A 25,773-nucleotide genomic window follows, 5' to 3' on the forward strand; every position below is an offset into this window, starting at 1 on the left:
AGCATCTTTCATGTCAGCTCCCGCAGTACACGATGTAACGACCATGGATAAACTCACCGATTTGGAGCTTAGCCGCTTGATACTTGAAGAGAATCACCTCGACCACAAAGATGAGCTCGGACATCTATTGTCGCTGATATTCAGGTCCTACACGGATCATGTTCCAAAGGCAGAAGAACTCACTGTTCCGTTAAAAAAAATACCCATCGATTCTAGGACCAACACCTTTCTGGACATTGAAGATGAGGAAACCACAGTACCGCTATATAATGGCCAAACTCGTCAATGGAATTGGGCCCTTCCAACATCATACAAATCTGCTAGTTGTGCTGGTAGTGGGGTGAGAGGAAGGAAAGGTGGCACGAACAAGGAGCTGGGAGATTGGGTGTTGGTCGCCGATAACAGGACAGAGGCTGATCTGTCAGAGTCTCAGCCTGAGTCCACCACTGATCAGACAAATTCAGACTCGCCGGTAAAGGACAACCCTATGTTGTCCATGACTGATGTCAGTGGGGATTCTGGGGACTCTGGGGACCCTTGGGAGACATCTCCTGACGGATACGAAGAGGCACTGGCATCAGCATCCTCAGACTTGGCAGAGACTACTAGTAGAGAAACAGAACCCAAACCATCGACAACCGAGGCCATCTTCGGGTCCTTTTTCAACACCGTTACCCCTGCCCTTCTCTTAAAGGAACCTAATCTCACTCACAAACATAACTTATCACGCAAGTGGAGTGCAGCAAACTCCTCACGCCCAGTTTGTGGTGAAGAAATTGCGCGAAAACCAGACCTTACCTTACTTGACGATTTGGAGGCTAGGTGGGACACCATCAAAGCAGTGTGTGAGCTGACTGCGAGTCCATACCTACCCTCCCAGACCCTCTTAAAAACTCTCGACAGCAAAGCCTACCTTCTTTTGAAGCATCAACCCTGGAGACGCTTCGCTTTATTTATCTCTCTCTGCAATGGGTACCATGATCTTCGCATCCACTTGTATGACCACTCCGGTGGTGTCGTGAGTCCGTGCACTAATATCGACAAGGAGCCTGATAAGTATTTGCACATTTTTTCATGCATTGTCTTCGGGAATCTCGAGTGCATTGGATTCGACCCTACCATTAGCATACTAAAACACACCCTTCACCACACGCTCGAACTCTCCGGCTCCCGCCCTACCAAGGACCTGCCTTCCAAGAGACAGGATCTCATAGAGAGTGCACAGATAGAGGAGGTCGTTGAGAGTTCCCAACTCGAGGAGAACGAGCTCTCCCTCCCTCCTGCCGTCGCAGAGGACATGGTGCCCACCCCCGCAGCTGGTGACCCTCCAATGTACCCCCTGTAGTAGAAGTCCCTGAAAATCCTCTCAACCCTGAGCCAGTTTCTAGAGCCAATCGGCAAAATATGTGTCAATAAGAACACATACAACATTTTGGAAATCATCTTCTCTACCCAAGGCCTCGTTGGTCGTGGCAGTGTGTGCTACTTGGCCAGGAAGGACGACGAGGAGTATATCATAAAAGACCATTGTGTTCTCGGGGGCCAAACAGCAGTGCTGAATGAGATCAACATGATGAAGAAGATGGAGGGGGTCTGTGGAGTTCCTCAACTTGTTGAGTATTGGCTCATCGAAGTTGCACCCGGCGAGGTCGAGGACACGCGAGCGTATCGTTACAAATTTCCACGTAGCATACAGGACACCTTCCATATTCACGTTCGCCTGGTCTTGAAGCCCCGCGCGCGACCATTGCATAAATTCCGCTCAAAGGTTGAGTTCTTAGGTGCAATACGGGATATCGTGAATAGTGAGTAATATATTTCAAATAAATGTCCTACTAGTACTTATCATTATCTTTCAGTCCAGAGGCAAGCGGTGGAAAAGCGCAAGGTTCTCCACCGTGATGCTAGTCTGAACAATGCGATGATCGAGGATGATGGTGATGGCTCCCATGGAATGCTGATAGACTGGGAGTTCGCGGTTGATATTGTAGAAGGCGAGCAATATGTTGTTGGTGGTACTGTGAGTATTATTTTACTTTTGGGCACAAGTAAGTATTGATAACGTGTTGATCACCCCAGGGCACATTACCCTTCATGTCGTGGTCGCTTCTTTTTAATCTTTACCTTCACACACCGGATACATCAGATGAGCGCAGTGGCAAGCGTGCGTCGGGTTCGAGACCATATCCAGTCGCCCTGATCAAGCATGACTACAAGGATGATCTTGAATCGATGTTTTACGTATTTGTCTGGACCTGTATCGAGTACAGGGGCCCTCTTGGCATGAAGCATGTTCTCCCTAAGCGCACGAAAGAGGGTTTGAATTGGATCACACGTGAATGGTCTAGGACATACAAGCAGTGCAGTGCCAGCAAAACACGGTTCTTTTACCATTCCGATCACTACACCGTGCAACTTACCAAACAATTTGATCCTTACTTCCGGGATCTCCTTCCGCTTGCATTGGAATGGTACAACCTAATCAAAGATCCGGTATCAGTATGTTTCAACAATGTAATTGCAATGCTGGAAAAACACCTTGCCAACCTTCCGTGGAATGAGCCGTCCCCTGGGCTTTTAGTCTCGACATGGATGCTCCAGGGGCTCTCAGCATCAGCGAGCTCTCTCAGTACTGACGGAGAAGACACACCATCTGTAGATGAGACATCAAAGAAACGAGTTATTGAACACCGATGGACGACAGACCTTATACTACCCAAGCCGATGTAGGGATTCATTTCTGGCTGGGCTTGTAGAGACTGTTTTTACCTTACCTTATGTTGGCACTTTTGTAGCTTACATAAGCAAGTTATCTTTTCACCAGTTACCAGTAGGAGTCAGAGTACTCAGCAAGTTTTCATGATATTTCCTCTCCTCTGAGCCTTGAGCCTGGTCCAGAAACCCTTTAGGGTCGAATAGCAGCTAGGTTCTGCAAGACCCAACATTGTTCAGACTCACTCTCTGAATTGTTGTACCTTCAACTGGAGCCCACCGCGAGGGTTTCTTGTGTTTCTAGGCTCTTCCAGCTCACCAATCATCCCCCAAATTCGCCTATTATCCTACCACAGTCATTCATTACCAGCTTCTCCCACAATTCCCACTTTTCAGCATCTTGTCCTCCTCACCAGCGCACTGATAGGTGTTTTTCCCACGCGTTTTTCGAGCGGATCTCTCGCAAACTTAGGGTCGTATTCCCCACATCCGTCCGATCATTTTGAGCCCTGGTTCATCGAATTTGGAGCAGTAGTTGTGGAGTTATTGAGTTTTTGGTGTTTTTGAGAAGTTGAGGGGAGATAAGGGTTTTCTGGGTGCTCAAAGGCCTGTCTCATCTAGCTCTTTTGGCCATTTACCATCCCTCAGTGGCTCTGTCCATTGCCCCAATCCGCTTTTTGATAGGACCAGCCCTTGTTGCCCTGCATCATACCCCTTCCTCCTCCTCCCTCTTGCACCTCCGCACTTTTTCGCACTTTCACCAGCCCATTTCGCATCGGAACCCCATAGACCCTATACCCGTTTTGAAGCCCTCGTTCATGGCTTTCATTCGCGCATATCCGCGCCTTCGCGCGCTCAGCTGTTCGCTCGCTATCCGCATTTTCGCGTTCCCCCCATTTGTTTTGCCCCATTTTTTGCATTTTCTTTATATCTCGGCGCCCCGTGATCGCGCGCCCATCGCCTTAGGCGCGTTCTGACCGCATTCACTGCCGCTTTCCATCCATCCGCTCCGCTTCCCAATACGCCCACCCGCGCCCTCGCTACTCGCCGTTTTCGCTATTTTCGCATGTTTTCACCATTTCCTTCATATCTCCCTCAGTTCTTCACCAAACCTAGTCGACCCTATACTCATTTCGAAGCCCTCGTTCGCCTCTTTCGATCCGTCTACTTCCTGTCGTCATCCGCGCAACCACCACTTCGCATTTTATCGTTTTTATCGTTTTACCAGTCCCCCAGTACTGATGCGGTTCGCCTGGCACAAGAGATGTCAGGGAAAACAGGTGCTGGGGTCATCGTTTTATTGGATTGCCCTGACCCTCACTCACTGGCGCAGTTTACCTGGCATACGCGTCAAGGAAACAAAAGGTGTTTGAGGACCCCCAGGTTAGTAGTTTTCTTAGTTTAGCTTAGCTTTGGTTTGCATAGGTAGATGACTGGGGACAGTCATGATTCAAAGTTCCCATGAGATGTAGGGATTCATTTCTGGCTGGGCTTGTAGAGACTGTTTTTACCTTACCTTATGTTGGCACTTTTGTAGCTTACATAAGCAAGTTACTTTTTCACCAGTGACCAGTATGAGTCTGAGTCTTGAGCAGTTTTTATGACATTTCCTCTCCTCTGAGCCTTGAGCCTGGTCCAGAAACCCTTTAGGGTCGAATAGCAGCTAGGTTCTGCAAGACCCAACATTGTTCAGACTCACTCTCTGAATTGTTGTACCTTCACCGAAGAGGAGCAAGATTGGATAGAGTAGTAATAGTAGTATGTAGTATTACAAAGTGTTATACTCATACAGATATGATACCTAAAAGTTCGAGTCACATGATTGCCCCATGTAGTTATAGATGCCAAATATAATTACTCCGAGTTGAACTGTGTACGTCCTTGATCAAGTCATCATCCTTATTACCTCGGTGAAGATCCAACTTACGAATTTTTCTGCCTGTAGGCAGCGCCAGTCGACTCATTTTTCGAAATATCTGCCTGCCGGCAGTGAGAGATACTCGCTTAGAATTATGCGACAACACTTAAAAGACGGTGTGTGTTTATCAAATGGTTTTCTTGCTACTCACCAGTGCTACTCAGACTGCATTCCTTCTGTCCTGGGCCTTAACCTGGACCAGTCATGTCACATTCTAGGTCTCGCTCCAGCCCCAAGAAAAAGAGATCGAAGCGTAAAGCTGTAGACTCTGACGGGCAAGCGAATTCAACCAAGAAGTTGCGGGCTGGGGCCGAGATACCCCTGCAATTACAGCAGCCAGAGTTCGTGGACAACACCCTGGCCACTCGACGTTCTGGGCGTGCAGGCGCAGGAACAGGAGGTAGGGCTGTCCAACTAGAGAAGATTGGTGCTCTTTTAGATGCCTCTCACATGCGCACCACCCAATGCAAGGGCACTACTTCCCTTGACTCAAACACTCCTGCGAACCCTCTCGCTCCAGAACAGCCTCGTAAGGGCCGCGGGAGTCGCTCAAAGGTAAACATGCTTACAGCCATAGATAATCATACTGAATGTTATCCAGAAACCCCCTCCGCCTCCTCCATACAGCCCCTCAGAGACAGTGGATCCTCCAAGTTCTAGAAAGCAGGGGAAGAAGGATAAGGCAATGAAGAAGGGTGTTGCTCCTGCCTCTACTAGTAGCTGTGAGGTACCAAATCTCCAACCCAGCTTTTCGCACCGCAAACCTGGGTCGCGGTTTGGATTCGGGCAGTCCCTCACCCCCTCTGGCACAGACATTCATTTGCAGGTTAACAATACACTCGTAGCTGCCACCAAGAAGCCTTCAGACCCCACAGCACATCCTCCACCCCCCATATATCCAATGCCAAAAGCACCTACCACATCCACGTCAGTTATGCATCAAGCTGACACTAACTTTGACAAGAATCTGGACCCTGCCCTGTGGTCAACCGCTGATGTATGTTTGGAATCGCGAGACACTGCTTCTGAAAGTTCAGACTCTGAGACTACTGACGATGGTGATGAAAGTGATGACAACAACAAGGATAGCAGTAGTGGCGATGACGACAACGTCGGTCAGGACGCTCATGGAGACCAAGAAGTGGGATGGGGTGCAGCATATGGATGCCATAGTGCTCATCCCGGTAAGCCAATAGTTATTCTCGGTGATTATACTGAATGTAAGACAGGTTTTTTAAAAGAAGCTCAATCATCACAACCTCTTATCACTACCGCCCTTCCCACTGACTTTGAATTTCAACACTCGCGTGACGAAGATGATAATGCAGCAATGAAGTCTTTAGTAGCCGATGTCACATCCAGCACTGACAATGCTTCAACTCCAGTACGTCTTATATGTTTTTTTGCTATCTGCTAACCTTCTCTTTGTTGAAGGTTGTACCTGCTGATGTCCTACACCTTCACCACAAGCGAAACGGACGTCCCCGCCCTCCCAACCCTGTAATCCTCGATTTCTTACGTCAGGCTGAGACAAAAGATCTCAAGTCGAAACCAAAGGTCAAATCGAAATCAAAGGTATCACGTGAAGGGCCGAAGGCTATGCAGTTGGGATGGTACGGTCCTGTTGGAAGAGTTTTCTCGAGTATGTGAAGGGAGAGTGCCATGTCCAACATGCGATAGAGAACCCATTCCCAAAATTTGTCGACAATTTGCCAGGTTCTGTTAATGAGGCCCTCATGTCTTCACTTGTAGAGTGGCTGGAAGGGGGTAAGCAAGTTGAAGAGGGTACACATTCTTTCCACCTCAAGACATTTTACTCAAGGGAGTCTACTAGGTGTGTGGCCTGATCGGAAACATGACATGGCAAAGCTGGTATGTACATCTGGCAGTCTACTGTCGTGCATCTGATTTCTACTAATGCACTGTTATTTTAGCTTTATGAAGATTTATCAATGTGGCGCTCAGATCTCAAGAAGATCGTAACTAGCATTGCGCCATCCCTATATGACCTCATCCTGCCATCTGACATTCCTCCCCAAGAACGTGCAGCCTGGGTTGAAGAGGCCGTGACAATGTTGCTAGAGGACTCCGCCTTTCTGCGCTATGGTGTGGATGAACTCGGCAAAACTCAAAATGCAGCTCACCCGGCGCTGCGCGAGGCTGTCATTGCTTTCTTCTACACCGGCTCTCATCGCGTCACTCGCAGGAGACCTGACATATTTCAGAAGCAGTTACCTTTGGAGTGCCTTGCTTTAGTTTGTACGGCAGTAAAGTTTTTCATGTTTGTATATTACTTTACAATCTACTGACACTATTTTCCCTAGGTTAACTGTGTCCTCGACGGCTTAAAGAGGAACGGTAACGGCAAATCAATTCCGAAGTTTACTTCCAAGGAGTATGGCGCATTGTATGAGTCGATGTTCAAACTACTGAGACAACTCATGGATGATCCTTATCATGGACCGAAGCTGGTGCGACAGCTTTGTTCGTGGGCCAAAGCTGGATGGCAAGCTGCGCGTTTTTTTATGAAGTTTTGAATACTAATTGAAATTCACACAGGATGGAGTCTTACAAGGTCGACAGCAACTTGGATGATGCATCAAGGCATCGTCATCTGCAACTCGTGCTTGATTGAGGTCTCGGAGTTCTTTGTCCTATTGCCCTGTTTATTTCGAGTGTCTTTTTTCTATTAGTACCATGTATCCGCTAGCGCGTTATCTGATTGAATACTATGCATTTTGTGATCATTTGTGCTTATTTGTGCATGGGTGGACAGTTGAGCAGTGAGCATAATGTTATTTGATTGTACGAGAGCCGTTTTCTGGGTGTCTGTGGAGTGTGTGCACAGAATCTCACAGAAAGAATTGGTACTGTGGTGAGCTAGCTAATAGGGACCAAGCTGTCAGGCTGGCACACTGTACAGAGCAAAGTAGTTTACTGATGGACACGACTGGCAGCCGACAGAGCCTCCTGCTCCTAAACAAGACCACCGACATCGACGAAGCACGTGCTTTTCTTTTTTCTGCGCACATCCTGGCAGATGCTTGCGCATGCCTCGACCGCGCCTTTCTCTCGCCACGAAACATATTAGTTGACGATTTCAATGAGAAAATTCTGGAATCTCTTCCTAGTGATTACCGTGAGTCATGAATGATAGTGCACACCATGAAAACTGAAAATGGCATAGATTGCTATCTAAGTTCCGATATTTTAAAAGAAGCGGACCACGTGCCTTTCGACGCACCAGAACAAATGAGTGATGTGTGACCTGTTAGCATTCTGAAATAGATCGGCTCTCTATGTTTCAGAAACCATGTTAGCATTCAACTGACGTTATTTAGTAAAGGTTGGACCCTGCAAACTGTGCCGGAGAAAGGTATGAATCTTTTTTTTATGTATTGTTGTCTTCATTGTCTCAATTACATGTCTTTGTTGTCCTACCCATCGAGCTCGCAGTCTCTGCAAACTGCATCCTCTGCCTTTTTTCCAACCCTAGTGCTCATGAATGGCGTCACCTCTCTACATCCTCCATATAACCCTTAACACCAATTCCGCGCCTGCCTCACCATGAATATGTCGTCGCTGCTGGTCCAAAAAAATTTGGAACAGCGCATCATGACCGGCCAGCACGGCAGCCATCTCTCTCCCTTCTCAACTATCTACGGCGACTACTTCTCTCTTCTTCCTCGACTGTGTAAGGGAGCCCATGGCTTTGGCGCTGGATGCTCACTCGGACCAACACTTGTTCAACCATTGTGACATAGTACGTACCACTGTCTATCTTTTCTCTTCCTACTTCATTCCTTTACATTTCAGTTCTCCGCCTTTGTCCATATCTCATTGTTACCGCCACTTTGTGTTTCTCTCTTTGATGATATTTCCGCCACTCCTTCCATCTTTCAACCACCCTTCAATAACACTTGCTTGCACTTTCCACTGGTATGCCTCACCGCTCACTCCCATATATAAAGCCCATGTACTTTTGTAGATCCTGATTGAATTCACTACCCTTTTATTGCTCGATGCCTATGAATGTCCCTACTCGAAAACACCTATCAAAAGTCTTGGATCTTCCTCTCCAAACCCTTTGTCAATGTATTCCTCGATGAACTCGGACACGGCCTTCCCACAACAACCGTTTCTCTCCTTTCTCCCAGTGCACCAGCAAGTGTGCTAAATGATGATGTCATAATCCGGCGTTCAGGACTCGCCATTGGAGGTGGTGCTGCCTTTGGTGGCCAGTAGTCTTTGATGCTTGCTCCGAAAACCAATGCTGCGGACAACGAATTATATGTGCTGAGCTGCACTACAGTAGGTGGCCTATGTAAGGTCAAAAAGTGGGCAGCATTGTTTAAATTGATGATATTTGTAGCTTCGTGGTGATCAAATACGATATCAGGTGCTGCTGGAGTTGTGTTTGAGTGGGGTACAGCTGGTTGACGAGGGTGAGGGGGTGCTATAGCATTGCGCCGTGGATTTGAAGTATTCTCCATTGTAATGCGGCGGCGCTGCACAGTGACTAATCATTTTGTTTAACTTAAACTGTTGTCGATTTAATAGCACGAACCTTGACGACTAACGCATCTCGTTGTGCGGTGAACGTGTGTGGCCTCGTGATCCCGTGTTGCTATACCAAAGCTTGTGTGCATGTCAATGTTCATCATTGCACCTTGATCGTATCTCATTCCTTTCATGAGACCAGCGAGTAGTGTCAGATGAACGCCTTCACGATAGGCATTGCGGTGTGCTTGCTCATTTCCGTTTGTCATGGCTGGGGAAGCCCTCCACAAGTGCAGCGGAATGAGGCTGGATGGTTGGTAGATTGCAGGGAGTGCAAACTTTGTGCTGTCAAGCTTATCTCTGAGCCAGGCTGTCAACGAACAAGTTAGCAATGTCAGCAAAAAAGTACAATGTGATTTTCACCTGAGGCTTTTGATCCTCCATTCCGAATGATATTCAATGTTGCATTGAGGTCTGGGTGACACTCTGACGTGGCTAAACTTAACATTGCAGAAAAAACATCCTGTGACATGTGGGTGCACAGCGAGAGGACATTTCTCTTGTAGTGCGCAACACAAATATGAAAAAATGCTGTAAATGATCATATGGGTTGAGATCACAGATGCGGCAATGTGGTTCATAGATACACTGTGCAGTGACTGAATGACATAGTTGCACACAGTACATCCCAAGGCCTGCATCGCGAATAGTCATTATTCATGTAGACAGTATGAAGACATCAGTGGTACGTACCAAGACCTTGCCCTTTGTGACTGTCAGCAATGATAGTCTTGAAGCCAGTGCCATGAATATGGTGGAACATGATAGGCAAGCCTGTATTAGTACTTGCGATCTCGAAGATGCGCTGGAAAAGAATAACATGGGCTTTTGCAGTTTGTGACGTCGTGAAAGCTCGAGCACCAACAACAGCTAAGTAGTGAGATGAGTGTGTATTGCTGCAATAAAGACGACTTCAATAACTTACATCTCATATGGTCAACATCCCATGATTCAATTTCAAATTCCTGCCAGCCTTGTGCACGTTTGAATGATGTATCTATAGATAAGTGTTTTGCTTGTAAGAGGTGTTGTGACATCTTCGTTGTCATACATATGACCAGTTTGAGCTCTTTTCCGCGCTCAATGGGGTGCACCTCAGCACAATGAACATAACATTGTTTGGGAGGGAGACTTGCATGTTCATTTGCAAGCAAATGAGCACCTATGATAGAAATGCCTCAGAATGTAGACCATGAGTAGTAAATAAGAACTAGATGACGTACCTTCAAAGCCTGTACCACTTGGGTACTTTTCATTCCGAAATGTTGTGATGAGACGTCGAACATGGTCTAAGTTGGCCAAGGATGGATGAAGATCCTGGAGTGTTGCATCTCTACCATGCAGTGTTGAGTCCCATGCAAGGGCATCATGAAGCCCTTCTATGAAAGCAGTGTCCAGGAAAATTCGACATGGTGTTGCATCAGCAAGTTTCCATTTCATTAGCGCTAACAATCCGTAAAATAAATTGACAAGTCCTGGTGGAGTCTTGACAGGTGCAGGTGGTGGGTGTGAATGGGGGTTTCGACAGACAACGAGGATACGTGGACATGCATGTAGGTCATGTGGAGTGAAAATGTCGTACTTGGCACTACAATTATGCCCCCATTTTTGGAGCACACCCTGCTTAAGTTTTCCGTCTGGCTGATGATGCCAGTGAGCTGAAAATTGAGTGATAACCATCAACATCTTACAGTTAATCATCTGCCAAAGAAAATGACTTATGACAAAGCTGCCTTTGTGATGAAGGACTTGTCACATAGTTACACGGAATAAGGGGCCCATATCCTCGAGATTTGGCAAGATCTTCACGTTCCAAGATGGTATGCCTGTCATCTTCAAGTAAGGCTCGAAGATACTGAGTGTCGCACTCTTGAATGTTCCAGATAAGTAAATGAGCACGGCTATGTCGTGATCATGCATTGCACCTATGAAAAAAGTTGTCTAACTCCGAATCCAAGTTTTTGGGCTGAGCACTCACCGGATATAAGGTTGATTGAATTTGTCAAACTCCATGACAAGCTTCCGTTGACACTGTGATGTATTCACTGGTCGTCAACTCGAAGGTGAGCATTCATTATTGAGGTCAGAGTTGAGTGTAGCTTCGTCAAGATACTGATCAGGTGTGAGGCCATGTTCAGTATCATCAACACTATTATCAGTGATATCTGTCACATCACCATTCTCGGACGTGTCAGAGTTGAGCTCAGCATCAAATGTGCACCCATGTTGGTTAAGAGCAATGAAAAAAGCAAAAGTCTTCTGAAAAACCTCCTTCTCAGCATCATTTACAGATTTCGCCGCAGTAGTGGTAGCGATAATTAAAGAAGAGACCTCTAAAATATTGGTGAAATGATGAATTGTTGTGTCATGTGGTCGTGCAGAGCAAATTTTGAGCCCTTTGCCTGGGTGTGCATTAGATATAGTGCAATGGAGTGAAAGTGACACTTACAGGATGTCTTGAGGTTAGAACAGGATACTGGTTGTCCTTGACCATCTCGTAGCATGAGACATTTAGACACATCACGACTTCCATGTACATTGCCCAACGAGTATTGAAAATTTGCCTTGGGGTGCTGGGAACTGTGAAAGGTTGTGGGATCGATGTTGAAGATATGTGCAATTGACTGATCAGGAGCATCGCCAGTTTGAGGATATTCTACAATAGCACCAAGAGGATGCTCGACAAATGCATGTGCAACACTTTTTCAAGTAAAACGGTGACGTTCGTGCAGCAGATCATCCTGAGTGAAAAGTTGGGCAGCAGGTGGGTTGTGGCGAGCAACAAGAACAGTTGAGCACTGAGGGCTGAAAGACGAGGGAAGTGATCCAAGGCTGCAAGAACTTGGAGTAGATTGTTCTGAGACACTGGGTGTTGGAGAGCGACTCAAAGATGGTAGTGATGATGTAGAATCAAGATCGCGTGGAGAAAGACCAACATTATCAAGAAGTATTTGGGCACTCTGAAGAGCAGAGCGCTGCAAGTCAGTGAGATATGCCATGACAGTGAGCTTGAAACACACCTGCTGGCACAGATGTTACTATATACTCATGACAGCGAATTGCACTCGAACTGTAGATAATGCTGTGAGTATCTGCTGATGTGATTAACTTCGAGTATGTTAGACTTCACTGTTGAGCGAGCCGCTGTCAGTGCACTGCAACACTTTGATAATTACCATATCCAGTAACTTACATTCGCTTCTTTGCTCAAGCGCTCACCTCCAACCACTGCAATGCATCCAGTTGTCAGTGAGATAACACTTAGAGTCACGGACTAGTTTATTTTCTTGGCTTCTAGCTGGTGTCACCACTCATCTCACATTGTGGGCTCTAATCAACCATGGACACCAACAAATTCAATCAAGGGTCTTTTCTAGGGTCCTTCAATTTTAAACAATCTTTTGGCCGCCAAGATGCTGTTGTATCTACATCCTGAGTCAGGGTCCCTGCCTTTGCAAAGGATGGAATCAAGTTGTCACTATAGAGATTTGGGATGGTGCAAATTTTCAGGTGTGTCACATTGCCATTTCTCTTGTCTACTGGTCTTTGAGTTCTCTGTCCCAATATTCATTCTTCACAACCCTCACAGGAAGATAAAATTTTTGATCATCATCATTTTGAGTTCTCCGTCCCAATATTCATCCCTACCAACCCTTGCAGGAGGATCGAAGTTTCAAATGTCATCATTTTGAAATTTGAGTTCTCCGTCATAATATTCATCCTTGCCAACCCTCGCAGGAGGATCAAAGATTCAAACACCATTGATTATTGAGTTCTCCGTTGCAATATTCATCCCTACCAACCCTCGCAGGAGAATCAAAGTTTTGGACGCCATCATTTTGAGTTCTCCATTGCAATATTCATCCTTACAACCCTTGCAGGAGGACTTGGATTGAACTTTCAAACACCACCCAAAACTATGATAAAAGATGTGTACATTCATTATCTCATCTGCACTACCCACCTTAAACTAATCATGCCTGTCTATCCCGAAATTTTTGAGGTGTCCATTGGACTCCAACGTGCCAGCACAGAACTCTCGATTTTTTGTCGTGAAGCCAGCAGTGCTGTTGAGATCGCCTAGTAAGTCATACTCTTCACAGAATGCTAATTTTACTGACTCAGCATAGTCCTATCTGTAGGTATACAGTGGTGTGTGTTGTCCCTAATGGGCTTCAAGCATGGTGCGTGTGCCGTAATGTCATCTGGGAGTGCTTTTGCGCTCTTGTGACGGATGAGCATGTTCCCGTTTGCTTCTCTTCTAATGACATGCATCATTCTACGGCCCTTTGTCACCACAACCCAAGCCAATGTGGCTTTTTGCGTGAGTTCTATCTTTCGTTGTTATCTATTATGTTTTTCTGATTTTTTTTTGAGTGAACCTTAATGAAGCGCGACACACTGCAGAACTCGAGTCTACTTATCGTCACATCCTTACTCAAGGTAAATTTTACTTTCAGCCTTGTTTCTTCCTCACTCATTAATGCAGGTCAAAATGGATCCCTTCATCTCACTATGCCGAGGTTGCTACGGACATTTCAGCGACAACTTGCTGCTATACCATTTGGTCATGCGCAGCTCATGCCCTACTTTGAAGGCTATTGCGGCAGCCCTCGTTTACGATCATTGTTGGGTGCTGGACCAGTCCGTAGTCACACCACTGCCCATCCGAGTCATCGTCATTGTTCTGGTAAGACTTGATTAAATTTTGCACAACACTACTAATAAAAAATGTGACTAGGTATGGGCCGTATGGGACGTCCGATGCATCAGCAACAGATCACGAACTATGTCCGTCATGCATCAGTAGCACTGGGAGAGGCTGCAAACCACAGAGGAACACCGAATCACCATGGAGACTTGTCTGCTGCTGATGCTGACATACTGCAAACCCTTGCGGCAGGAGGAGGGATTTCACGATATGCAGAGATAGGACTGTTGGAGGAATGTAATAGCTGCAGGTTACGGTTTGCGGGTAGCGCGCTGAGGGCACACATCCCAACTTGCATGTTTCTTTTGTAGTCCTTCGCTTAGCCTTCGTTGGTATAGAGTTGTTACATTGCAGCCTTGCAGGAGCAGTGGCTGGAGTCCTGCCCAGGTATGTAATTGATGCATTCAGGGACTTGTGTTTCCCACCCTGTTGGGAGCCGATCTATTTCGGAATGCTAACAGGGCACTACACACTCAGAACAAACCCCAGACTACTTAGCAATGCTAACTGCACCTGGAGTGCCTCCGCATCGACTGGATCTCAAAATAAACTGTACATGCGTGATACAACGGAACATATCTGTGGAAAAAGGATTGGTGAGAAATGCATGTGTACGAATAACTGCCCTGCATCGTTGATTTGTCAAAGTCCAACTGCTCCACAACCTCGAAAACCACTGTATTCCGCGTATCACGTTTTCGTTCCATCCCTATCGGTCTAGCTGGACTGTGAATCGCTCTCAGAACAGATCCTTTTGCGCATGGTCAATTATATACTGTGCTATTATCTCGCGTCAAAAAACGTCAGGATACACTGTGCTTATTTTCAGCAGGAAATGAAGGGAGAGATACAGCAAACATATAGTGTACAAGTCTCTGCTTTTGTAAATAGAACACAACGACCAAAGTCATCGCTTGTATCATCATATATAGGAAAGGACTCTGTTGGCATCACAATATAAAGCAATGCATGAGAATGTAAAAGCACGGTAATCAGCATAATCGCCAGCAAGAACTCGCCAGTTCACTGATTTGAATGCATCTGACACTGTGCAGTCAAGGGTGTAGCATGAAGTCAGCATGACACCTCACACTCTATGAATGCAAAGACCCAGGGACGGAAAACTCGTGCATTGTAGGAGACTGGTTACAAAGGAGTCCACTCTATGACGGCGAGGTATGTGTTGGGGGAATTCTGCATACTATGTACTGGATGCGACGGGCCCAGTGGACCAAGAAATCAAAAAGAGACCTCTCATCATCATGAGCCACCCGCGAACGTAATTTCCATTTACTGAGACCCTGACGCAGAACCTGGAACCAAGCAAAAACATTGTCCATGTTCGGACGTTGCGTTGGATCCGAGTGCATCATATCCGTTACCAAATCGCGCAAGAATTCCACACCTAAGTAGCACTGTTTTGTCCAAATCAGAGTATGAAAAATGAGAAGCAACTGCTACACTTTACATCGAGAAATGTTTCTTGGATAGCGTGCCCAAGATACCAAACATCAGTTGGGAAAGGGTTCCAAGGTTTGGTGTAGGCTTCCATGAACTCTGGAACTCCTTTATCTCCACCATATATGGGGATTTCTAGTGGATTGGTATTGAATGCATCATATTTGCGGGAAATGCCAAAGTCGATGTAATAATATCGTGGCGGAGACTGTGTGCGTGTGCGATGCCTAGCAGGGCGTTTGAAGTCCTCGGACATATATTGGTCGCTTGGATGCCATGCGTCTATGAACATGCTGCCGTCCATCAGTATGTTTAGCTGCATGCAGTCCCTTTGCCTAGGTCATGAGACCCAATCACTCGAGCAACTAGGTCACGTACCAGTGAGCGACGTGATGTATGTGCATGAAGCGCAGCCCCTTCAAAGGAAAGACAAAAAATGAGTCACGATAAGTGAGTAAATTGAGACTTTACCTCCAAGAGCTGGTGAATGCAGTCTACCACTTCCCTGACTGTGTCAAAATAGGGATCTGTAACTTTTCGAAGTAATGGCATGACAATTATCGCAATATTATTGCCGTCAGGCACCTCCAAAACATCGTATATTGGCACGCAATGGTTGGCTGGGTCTTCGCCAAGAGGAGCGTCACAGAAATGGCGACCAATTTCTATTTCATAAGGGTGTCGCGACACGTCTATACGCTTGAGTGATACGCGAGCGCCGTCTTGAGTGTGCCGTGCATCTAGCAAAGAACGATGCTAAAGGATGCATTGTAGTTGATTTGCATTGCTTTAGAGAAGCACTTACTCGTGGCTTGATTCCATCCTCACATTCTATGCCAGCTTTCTTGGTGTTCGTCCAAGAGGGCACCCAGTCTGGACTGTAGCGACTTCGTAGCTTGTAGCCCTTGTCTTTAAGGAAGTCGTAGTGGTCCCTCCACCAAATCTCAAATTCAGAAAGATGAGAATGAGCAGCGGAGGTTGAGGCCATCCTCAGAAAACTGTCTGTATCAATTCAGACAGAACGAGCACTCGGAGCAAGTAGGCAATTCGGAGCCCGGCACCTCGCGGACTTAGAAACTTACCTATTTATTTAAGTACATAATTTATGTCATAGGCTGATCAAAGCGGGCACAATAATTCATACAGCACAATATCTGCAAAGTCCCCCAATAGGAAACCTTTATACTTCCCTAAATGACAAGTTATATCTCATCGATATTTAAATTGAGGATTACATATTTTTGGTTGACAACCCAAGCAAGTTCTCACTGGATCTCAAGTGCCAACAGTCACCTTCATTCACCACTGGCACTGCCAGTTGTCATGTTCGCATAACCTTTTTGTGGATAAATTGACCTGTTCTGCTGGCTTTCTGAACTTTTCACCCCTTGTATATCATAACTAAGGCCATCAGCGCGACACATTATACCAGCTTCCGTCAACTTTAGTGCTAACCAATGGATCCCCCAACGACCACCACGCGGCGGAAGACAAATTATGAAAAGGGCGAGCATTATCTACAATTAACGCTGGAAACCTTGGACGAGCTTGCCAGCTTGTCGGAGCACAAGTGCCTTTCAGAAAATCAAAAAGCTTCCTTTGCTGAAGCTTACAGGGATGGCCGGATTCTATCCCAAGAGTAGGCTTTTCATTCAGCCAAATGGCGTTACTCATCAATATCCACAGGATGATAGAGATCAGAGACAAACTGTTGACACAAAAGAAATCTTTTTGCAAGTTTCTTGTTAACCTTTTCATCCGCCAGTCAAGTACGAAGCATTTTTACAAAGTCACACATGAGAATTATTCGTCTATTAGAGTAAGTTGACTGGTCGCATTATAGACCCCTAGAATTGCAGTTGAATTGCGACAGAGAACTTCGGATGACCTGAACAGAATATTGGTTTCAGAGATTGATGCACTCTTAGGTACGCCAAAAGCCAAAAAAAAAACCCCTTACTGACTTCAATCTGTTACCCAGTGTCAGGAAACCTCAGGGTGTCTGCCCAAGGCAATGAGGCTGTTAATAAGGAGAGTCTGCCACGTAATGTGGTAGAAGGTATGTATTATCACATCTTCTGAGAGAGCACTCAACATATCTTTGATCAAGACAATCCTGGTCGGCGTGAAGATTCTCTCCTAGATGAAGAGGATGGTTCAATCAGGAGTCCGTGTGATGTAGTAGAAGGTACGTATCGTCATATCCTATGATAGAGCATCAAACTCATCTCCGATCAAGGCAATCATTCAGGTCGGTATGAATATGCTGTCCCTGCCATATCTCACATACAGCGGATCAGCCAAAGGTCTTTCTTCAAACAAAGACACCCAAGATATACATCTAGATGTACATACAAAACAAGGAGTACAAGAAGCCTTTACGATATTGGATCGACTTGGAATCAAGTTCGATGATGATGGTGGTGGTGGTTGTGGTGGTTGTGGTGGTTGTGGTGGTGATGATGATGATGGTAGTGCCACCAGTATGTTTTCAAAATCATCACCCATGATATAACTCAACGGGATCCTTGATATCTCAGTTATACCTTTGCACTCACAAAGTAGAGCGCCATCTCCTAGTCCCAGCTTATTCACAATCAATATCTTTATCAACCAAAGCATGGTGTCTTTTGATTCAGAATTGACAGGAGCAACATTGAATGTCGGGGCGAATGAACTTGAAGGTTTGTCATGTTCGCTGCTGATATCAACCCATGATGTTTAATGACAATGATAGGGGTTGGCTTTGGATATCGATAAGCTAATGTCTCTGTTGGATTGACGTGTTCTATATATTATGTCTAGTCGGCAGTGTATCAGTAATATATCATTGATTGGGCATTCGTGGGTCTCCAGCTAGAAGATGTTGATGAGCGCAGGCACCGCAATTACATACGTACTTTCAATGTCAGTTCAAACTCCGGCAATGCTGTATCACACAAGTTGTCACGATTCCCAGTTTCTATTTCGCGAGGCCTTCAAAGCTTCATGTGTTGGGTGGTTTGAAATTTGAAATGGCACATTGTCCTTGGCATGTCAAGTATTTGTATTTTGACATATGGCCCTCCGAGTGTCACTGACCTGCCGCATGATGGCATCACGATCTGTTCCTTGTACAACATACAACACATATGCAACAAATCAAAAAAGACTTCCTTATTGACGTGTTTGTTAGCACGAAGAACACGTACACCTGAGTAGCTCACCACTAAAATACGAAGGACACGAAAAACACAAGCTGAAATGTGTGAGCATAGTCAGTAACCTCAAATGGCAAGCGTTATTTGTATGACTTGCAAAATTATCAGCGAGTTTAAGCTTCATCTACCTGACCAGCCGTCTCATTGCCTCCAGGTCGCGCATTGAATTCAATTGTAGCCGCCGATCGGTAGGTGGGTATGAGCGGCTGCTCCATGCTTTCTTGGAGATTGAATAGTATTCGAGAAGCAAGAACACTGTGCGCAACAATTTGAGGTCTGAAATGAGGGATCTGAGCTTTCGATGACATATATACTTGACCAGACTAACGTGTTTAGCATTTCGCTGTACGAGAGCTACGGGTTTTACTCAGTTCTTTGAGATCGACCAAAGCGAAGAAAGAACTCACGGGCAACACAGCGATAATGATCACATTGATTGTAGATATCACTACAGAGATGTCAGCATGAAATAAATGGTAACGATGGCCTTGATACTTGTGATGCACAACATGTAGAGTAGTCCATCATGATAAACACACTTCATCAACGCACTATGAGAACCCAGATAGTGTCGATATCTCAAGAATGCAGTGGTGGACATGAGAACTGAAAATAGATTATCAATGAAGGAATTTGGAATCAGATAGTCGCCTCACCTATCTCGAAGAACAACAAGAGTGCATACGGGAGGGCGCTGCTATGAGCCCCTTCAAACACGCAAGGAGGACCTACCGAAAGAGGATGAATACTAAGACTAAGAAGTGAGACTTGAGACCTCGCCTCCTGGGCTCCTCCAATTGATTGGGGCAGCACTTATGACAACAGACGTCACTAAGATGACCTGCGCCGTATGGGTCAGTGGTGCACAGGGGAATAGAGATATTGTTGTACCAAACCAAATGAGAGGATACTTATAAGATAAGCCTTTTTGTTGCCAGAGAAGGCGTAGACCCTGAAAATCAACAAAACTGTCGCGCGAGTGTAAATGCACGCTGTAACGTGGTATGCAAAAGTCAACCTTCTGCGGCAATGATGCTCAAGAAGTGTAGGCCTGCGAAATGTCATTTCCAAGTCATGTCGTGAAAGCAGTCTGGACCAACCATTTAAAGCATCATTAAAAGGTACACACTATATGTTGATATGAGTTGCAATCGGCACTGCACAAATCGTGCACTCACATCTTGCGTGCCCCATGTCTTGAGGGCGGCTAGTTAGGAATGAGCTTTTCGCGTGGTAGCGCATAGCGGCGTATCTCACAGTACGAGGTCATAAGCGCACAAGCAAAAGGTCCATATCGTGAGAACGTGAAGACGGTCCGAGTGATTCCCCACTTCCGTCCCCAGGTCCATTGGACCTACTAGAAAGATCAGCACCGATGTGTGAGTGACTGATTTGTCTGACTTCAGAGTGTAAGGTGACAAAGTAGTCATAAATCTGGTCATACATCAGAGCTATAACGGGACTGAAGAGACACAACTTACTAGGATTGTTAATCCAGCGACTTTGGGAGAGTCGTGAGTAATGATAAAACTAGATCAGCCTGACTCACTATTAGTATACTTCAATGATTAGAGACATTAGAAAAAGGCTGCACAAAAAGTACGATCAGATTAAGTACCTTGGCTAACTGCAAACCGAAGGTGTCCGAGACCAACATTTTCGAGTAGCAACACGGGTGAGTAGAAGTCTGCAGCAAGCAGTTGCCAATAAGTACTGTGACTCGGTCAGAGAACTGGTGAGGAGAAAATATTGACATACACCGTAATATATAGGAAAGGATTAGGATTTCGTTACATTGGAATACAAAGCAACATATGACCCTGTAAAGGCACAACAATCAACATAATCACCAGCGAGAACTTACCATCTAGAACGTGAGGGTGCCTCCATGGATGATCATGATATAATAATGATGCAAAGATTACGATGGGCGTACTGCACATGATCTGATTCGTAGACATTTTACGTTAGTCCGCCAGGGCCCAGCAGCCGGTCATTTTATCGAGAGCATTGAGCATAATATACTGGGCTCAAGTAGAAACTGTTCGTCAAAATTCGGGCCACTCTGGGAGGATGTCACTGTCGACCTAACCAGTTGCAGCAGCGCGTGAGTATCAAAATTATCCAGTCTTCTGGGCCAAAGTTGAAGTAGTAGCCTCTGAAGTTGAGTCTGAACGGCCCTTATAATAATATGCGTCACTTGGCATAACGTTGTTTGAAGTCTTTTTGCAACTCCGACGAACGAAACGCTTCCGTGTGTCACGTGTTCAATCAACTGTTCCAACTTCTACTATCACAGGCTCTTGGTGACATTGACTCAATTGTTGGTGACGGCCTTTGCTCGCCATATACTCCTGATGGATCATGAAGTATGGAAAATTCTCAACCAGGCGCGATTTGGATCCTTCACAGCTGTCTGACCAACTTTAAGGTTCTAGACAGCAACGCCGCCCCCTAGTTTCTCGACAATAATGAAAAAGTGACGGTACGTGTGAAGGTAGGGTATTGGTGTAGGCCTGACGGGCATCTCATGTCGCTCGAAACGGCACAGGGTTGTGCTAGTGTGTGCTCAGCTGAAATCAGTTTGGTTCAAGACTAATAAAATCTCACATCTAGGTAATGCTACGTCGATGTCACGCGTACCATGATTACATGCGGTTTAGGCCGCTTATTCGAGAGTATCCCTGACGCCTAGGAGAGCTTTGTCTTCATGATCGGGGTTTTCCCTGTCATTCTCGTGGTTCGAGAGTATATATTATGATGGCGGAACCATGGTTTATCCACACCTCCGGATATGACGAACTTGAATGAGGTAGAGGCTTGAAGCTCTTTTGGATATCATCAACTCTTCTGCACGCCAAGAAATTGCATAATACAAGAAGACTTGACATGTCCTCAGTATCGACGCCGCAACCTTCCACCCCTTCGAACTGACGACAGATACACTGGCCCTCAAAAGGTGATCAGGTTGCTCGAAGGTGCATACCATCAATCGAGCTCAATAATAGCACCCCCCAACACACGGTCGTGGGCGTGAGCTTGCAAGCGCGCATTGCAGATGTTCTGGAAAGCACGGTCTTAGCATGAATAAGCCGGCTGAAGCAGTCAATTTCGACGAGATCAAGACTTGCGAGCTTTGACTCTTAAACCCCCTTCGTCACCTTGACGCATATTCTAAAACGCGAGATACAATGTGTGTACAGAGTCATTCGTTCACTACTGATAGCTCACTGAATCAGACGTATAGAAATTTCAGAACCATCCTCAGCCTAACTGAGGTGAACGGCGCTTTCTGCAGTGTTGTATCGTAAGCAATCACCTCCTCTAAATTGTCAACGTGACCACAATATGCCAGCCATGGAGGGATGTTATCATAGACATGTTTATGGTGCAATCTGCTTGTGAGACTTGAGCGCGAAGACTAGGAGTGGCGAGCCCTTTCCTATGACTTATGGCTCAGGCGTTCCAGAGGATGCACGCTCTCGTTGGCACTGTAGTCGCCCAACTTCAACACAAGTGAGTATGCCTGCCCTTGTTCCATCCTTCAAATGTGTAGTGCAAGAACACTTCTGTATGCCTTTGGTTGTTGCAGATTTCCACGGTGATCAATAGGGCTACGGTGTATGCTCTGTGTTACTGCTACTGTATGCTATCAGCTTTGTAATATACTCATGTCTCTTCTTACTTTAAAGGTACTTGTCAAGCGCAAGGAAGAATATGATATGTCGCCGGGAGGATCTGTGGGGGACCAGTTTATCGGATCACTGGATTTATTCAAAACTTCGAAACTTCAAGGTGCTTGTTGGAGCAATAAGTCACAAGATAATTATTGTTTCAAAATTCTAGGTGGGACCAGGCAGATACCACCGCGTCTTCACCCGTCTGACTCAGAGGCCAGCTGCAGTTATATATAAATGATACATACACATTCGTGACGACATCATGATACGACTAATTTGTATGACATCCATGAATAAATCATATTGAATGACGTGGTCAGTCTATTACGTAGTCAGTCTATTACGTAGTGGGACTATCATTAGATCTGACTTTCAAGTCTGGGCGCAGTGGCTATGGTTATTTTGATGCTATATCACCTTTCATCGCAACGTTCGGCTTCCATATTTTTTGGGAGACTAACCTTGGTCTTCGCTTCAACCAACATGCCCCAGGCAATGGAGGGGATCACACAAATATTCGGGTTGGACACCATCAATGCACTGCAGACAATCGTAAGTGTCCACTTGTATAGCACCTCGTATCTACATATAATAATATTTGTTCGCTTCAGCTCGCACGTTCCGAACAAGTGACCGTATGTCTATGGCGACATTAATGCTAAATATCGTCTCATTGATGATTAAATTTCTAGATTCCAGACCTGGAAACATCATGTTCCAGGTTTCCAAATACCGACCAGTCTGTCACCCACAATGACCAAAGTATCTACGCCATCATTGCCGAGCGCCAACGGCAGCTAGATGCAGTTTTGCACGAGATTTCAGGCCTGCAATCTGTGATGGATGGTATCAAGAACATTCACCGGCAACTGCTCAAAAAAAAGGACAGGATTAGACATTCAATGATTTTGCACAAGGGACTCACATCGCGTCTCTGGCGCTTACCAACTGAAGTCCTGTCACAGATTTTCCACCACTGTCTCCCGGACCACTGTTTCCCAGAATCAAACCGCCCATCAGCGTTAGAAGCTCCCGTCTTGTTGACTGGAGTATGCCGACGATGGAGGGAGGTTGCTGTAAACACACCCAGTTTATGGTGTAGGGTATCTGTGGGGTTTGACAACTTGCGATACTACTACCTTGAGGAATTACAAGCCTCCCGCTATGATGTATGGCTCAAGCGGTCCCGGGGACATCCGCTCTCGTTATCGCTCGTCTGCGAGGCAGATGATGCGGCCAGGCTCCAAAGCCTTCTTCAGCCCTACATCAATCAAATTTCATCTCTGTCTATCATATTTCACGAAGATGTGGTCGAACCCGAACTTTTGTTAGACGACCTCCCAGTACTTCAGGAGCTGACCATACGAACCCTGAAAGAAAACAGGAATAGACACAGTCCATCCATCGGAAAGTCTCTCTCACGACTACCGGCCACTTTGCGCAGTCTCAAGGTCGTTGAATGGTATTTCAACACCACGCAAACTTCTTTCGGTCCCGCAGGGTCACACCTGACAAATCTCGATGTCGCCACACTGCTGCACCAGAGTACAGTTATTCATCTACTCCAGCTATGTCCCAATCTCTCCTCGTTCAAATTTTGCGGACAATTCGACACAAACGAAACCCTAGATTCATTCACGCACACCAAAATCCAAACCTTCCGCGTCTTAGCTCGCTGTGACGCCTCATCCTATTTATCCGGGCTATTCAATGCTCTATCGCTCCCGAATTTACGGGTGCTTGAAAATTACTGCTCTGGCAGTGTCCGATACCCTGATGAGGAGCTGAAGGGATTTTTGGCGCGATCAAAGTGTCCCCTGGAGAGATTGATTTTTAGCAGTCGCGGGAAGCCGACGATGACAGATGAGGTGCGAGCGAAATACATTGATATTCTTCCTTCCGTCGAGATATCATTAGTAGAGGATCTGTTTGCATTCTTGTATTTGTGATCAGTGGTGACACACCAGAAACCAAACTGGTCGTGGAACTGCCCCCAGCTTGTCGCCACGAACTAAGCGCTGTACTACCACAAGCGCCAGTCCCTGCATTCCGCAGTATGACTGCCAATCCAGGCTCTCAGCTACCTAGCACTCACGTCTTTCCAATACGACACGTGTATGCAGCGGGAGCACAAGCCCAATTCCCGAATTTCGGAGGGGTTCTCTCCCCAGCAAGACCTGCTACATCTTGGCCTCTGCGTGCAGTTGCTCGTCACACAGCACAGCAACCAGGTGGTCTTTCCTTCCTTGCGGAGTAAGCGGTTGTTCCGTTGCATGCACGCACCTTCTCTCACAAAGTTGCTCGAGCATGTCAAGGACTCCGTTGATGACGCGATATTGCATGGATAGCGGTACAAGGATCACCTTCACTCGATCCTGGAGGAGCTTGTCTCAGAGTGCGCTAGGTTCAAGAGAGGCAATGACTGGGGAGAGCGGAACAAGATGATTAGCTGGTGCATCGAAGTCCATTGCTAGATTCCTCTCGGACTCACGTTGGAGATACCACACTCGTGTATTTGCCACCGCAATCGGCCCTCGAACAGATACATCCATGCCTCCATCTTTCTCCTCCGCTTTGAGACCTCCCAAAGGCATCTCGTATAGTCTGAGTGAGCTTCTGCTTATCCTCTCAAAGATAGTACGTATGAAGGTATCCCCTGCCCGAACGAAGGGCTGATGGGAAGAATAAGTGTTGGTCCGGATCGAGTGTGACAACATCGAGGCTTTGGATCGAGAACCAGGACGGTCGAGAAATCCCATAAATCGAATTTACAAGAATCTGCTTCTTCTTGCGTTTTGCGAACGTTCCAAATTTTGCGGGGCCGGTAGTAATCATATTTTTGAACGTTCTGGAGTAATTGTAAAGACTCGGAGCCGATTGAGACTTACATCCGGAGTCCGCAGACTCCGCACTGGAGCGTCATGCATGTCATGGTGCATGTGCAACGTATCCACCTTATCCGAGTCTTAACCATACTATCCTACGATCTCCGCGGGAATCCATCCTGAGCTCTTCCATAGAATGTAGAGTCCCCAGCTTCCATGTAGGAAGATGAGCCCTCGATGTACCGGGTCCGCATGGACACACGCCAGGATGGGTCGAAAAAAGAACCACATCGACAGCGCAACGTGGCCACGTCTGAGTACTTCGAGAACGTGTTACTACCACGGCTCAGTCCGAGTGCCATGACTCTTCTGCATCATTGTCCGTATGAATTTGTTTCTGGAACGCCTCGGACGTCTTCCACAATAATGCCAGCAGGTCCCAAGTTACAAAGTGCCCTTGGCCTATTACTTGTTGGCGGCTAGTGACACCCTCTGGTTTGAATTATCCCAACCAACGAATATCGTAGCTTCAAACCGCGATCGCCTCCTCCGAGCTGCAGGTGAAGGTACGAGTCTATCGCCCTAAAAGTGGAACGAGCACAACGAGTTCATGAGTATTTGACAGCCTTATTCCAAATTCCATGTGAGAGCTACCATACATAAGTGGTACGATTTATACAGAGCGCAAAAAATGCGGCGGTGCGTCCAC

The 25,773-nt window shown here is 46.2% G+C and overlaps 8 protein-coding genes across 8 annotated transcripts; 5 read left to right on the top strand and 3 right to left on the bottom strand.

The window, feature by feature from the left end:
* Nucleotides 1-10: 10 nt before the first annotated feature.
* On the top strand, nt 11-2,730 carry HD556DRAFT_1447867 (uncharacterized protein; the record flags this gene model as incomplete). Its single annotated transcript, XM_041307349.1, has 4 exons — nt 11-1,319; nt 1,389-1,805; nt 1,860-2,020; nt 2,080-2,730. The coding sequence occupies 4 exons, from the start codon at nt 11-13 to the stop codon at nt 2,728-2,730; spliced, it is 2,538 nt and encodes an 845-aa protein (XP_041155698.1).
* A 2,104-nt stretch (nt 2,731-4,834) lies between these two features.
* On the top strand, nt 4,835-7,167 carry HD556DRAFT_1447868 (uncharacterized protein; the record flags this gene model as incomplete). Its single annotated transcript, XM_041307350.1, has 8 exons — nt 4,835-5,185; nt 5,232-5,814; nt 5,860-6,014; nt 6,065-6,205; nt 6,262-6,397; nt 6,453-6,502; nt 6,565-6,885; nt 6,955-7,167. The coding sequence occupies 8 exons, from the start codon at nt 4,835-4,837 to the stop codon at nt 7,165-7,167; spliced, it is 1,950 nt and encodes a 649-aa protein (XP_041155699.1).
* Nucleotides 7,168-9,631: 2,464 nt separating this feature from the next.
* HD556DRAFT_1245206 (uncharacterized protein) lies at nt 9,632-11,895 on the bottom strand (the record flags this gene model as incomplete). The annotated part of the gene is made up of 7 exons (XM_041298516.1): nt 9,632-9,825; nt 9,884-10,060; nt 10,116-10,352; nt 10,414-10,827; nt 10,916-11,091; nt 11,304-11,586; nt 11,634-11,895. Coding segments are annotated over 7 exons (1,743 nt in total), but the record flags the coding sequence as incomplete, so codon positions are not given.
* Nucleotides 11,896-13,166: 1,271 nt separating this feature from the next.
* On the top strand, nt 13,167-14,212 carry HD556DRAFT_1447871 (uncharacterized protein; the record flags this gene model as incomplete). Its single annotated transcript, XM_041307351.1, has 5 exons — nt 13,167-13,273; nt 13,321-13,514; nt 13,568-13,633; nt 13,680-13,880; nt 13,932-14,212. The coding sequence occupies 5 exons, from the start codon at nt 13,167-13,169 to the stop codon at nt 14,210-14,212; spliced, it is 849 nt and encodes a 282-aa protein (XP_041155701.1).
* An 852-nt stretch (nt 14,213-15,064) lies between these two features.
* On the bottom strand, nt 15,065-16,347 carry HD556DRAFT_1245172 (uncharacterized protein; the record flags this gene model as incomplete). The annotated part of the gene is given in 5 exon segments (XM_041298513.1): nt 15,065-15,355; nt 15,370-15,688; nt 15,738-15,775; nt 15,831-16,115; nt 16,165-16,347. The coding sequence occupies 5 exon segments, from the start codon at nt 16,345-16,347 to the stop codon at nt 15,065-15,067; spliced, it is 1,116 nt and encodes a 371-aa protein (XP_041155702.1).
* A 469-nt stretch (nt 16,348-16,816) lies between these two features.
* HD556DRAFT_1447873 (uncharacterized protein) lies at nt 16,817-18,119 on the top strand (the record flags this gene model as incomplete). Its single annotated transcript, XM_041307352.1, has 9 exons — nt 16,817-16,998; nt 17,046-17,178; nt 17,233-17,287; nt 17,341-17,418; nt 17,470-17,547; nt 17,599-17,610; nt 17,660-17,842; nt 17,900-18,043; nt 18,097-18,119. 9 exons carry the CDS (start codon nt 16,817-16,819, stop codon nt 18,117-18,119), a joined length of 888 nt encoding a protein of 295 aa, XP_041155703.1.
* A 553-nt stretch (nt 18,120-18,672) lies between these two features.
* On the bottom strand, nt 18,673-20,216 carry HD556DRAFT_1447874 (uncharacterized protein; the record flags this gene model as incomplete). The annotated part of the gene is made up of 12 exons (XM_041307353.1): nt 18,673-18,835; nt 18,888-18,913; nt 18,967-19,007; nt 19,112-19,165; nt 19,216-19,287; nt 19,660-19,687; nt 19,738-19,766; nt 19,817-19,913; nt 19,961-19,993; nt 20,041-20,060; nt 20,109-20,118; nt 20,178-20,216. The coding sequence occupies 12 exons, from the start codon at nt 20,214-20,216 to the stop codon at nt 18,673-18,675; spliced, it is 612 nt and encodes a 203-aa protein (XP_041155704.1).
* Nucleotides 20,217-22,622: 2,406 nt separating this feature from the next.
* HD556DRAFT_860006 (uncharacterized protein) lies at nt 22,623-24,272 on the top strand. Its single transcript, XM_041311851.1, has 3 exons — nt 22,623-22,791; nt 22,851-22,874; nt 22,932-24,272. Exons 1-3 carry the CDS (start codon nt 22,633-22,635, stop codon nt 24,186-24,188), a joined length of 1,440 nt encoding a protein of 479 aa, XP_041155705.1. The 5' UTR covers nt 22,623-22,632; the 3' UTR covers nt 24,189-24,272.
* Nucleotides 24,273-25,773: the final 1,501 nt, after the last annotated feature.

This window comes from Suillus plorans (assembly GCF_016647745.1).
Source record: "Suillus plorans strain S12 chromosome Unknown HD556scaffold_68, whole genome shotgun sequence".
NCBI lineage: Eukaryota > Fungi > Basidiomycota > Agaricomycetes > Boletales > Suillaceae > Suillus > Suillus plorans.

Coding starts and splice junctions, on each gene's coding strand:
- HD556DRAFT_860006 (XM_041311851.1), top strand. CDS start 22,633: ATGGTTATTTTGATGCTATATCACCTTTCATCGCAACGTTCGGCTTCC. Junction 22,792..22,850: donor TCAATGCACTGCAGACAATC/GTAAGTGTCCAC, acceptor TGTTCGCTTCAG/CTCGCACGTTCCGAACAAGT. Junction 22,875..22,931: donor CACGTTCCGAACAAGTGACC/GTATGTCTATGG, acceptor TTAAATTTCTAG/ATTCCAGACCTGGAAACATC.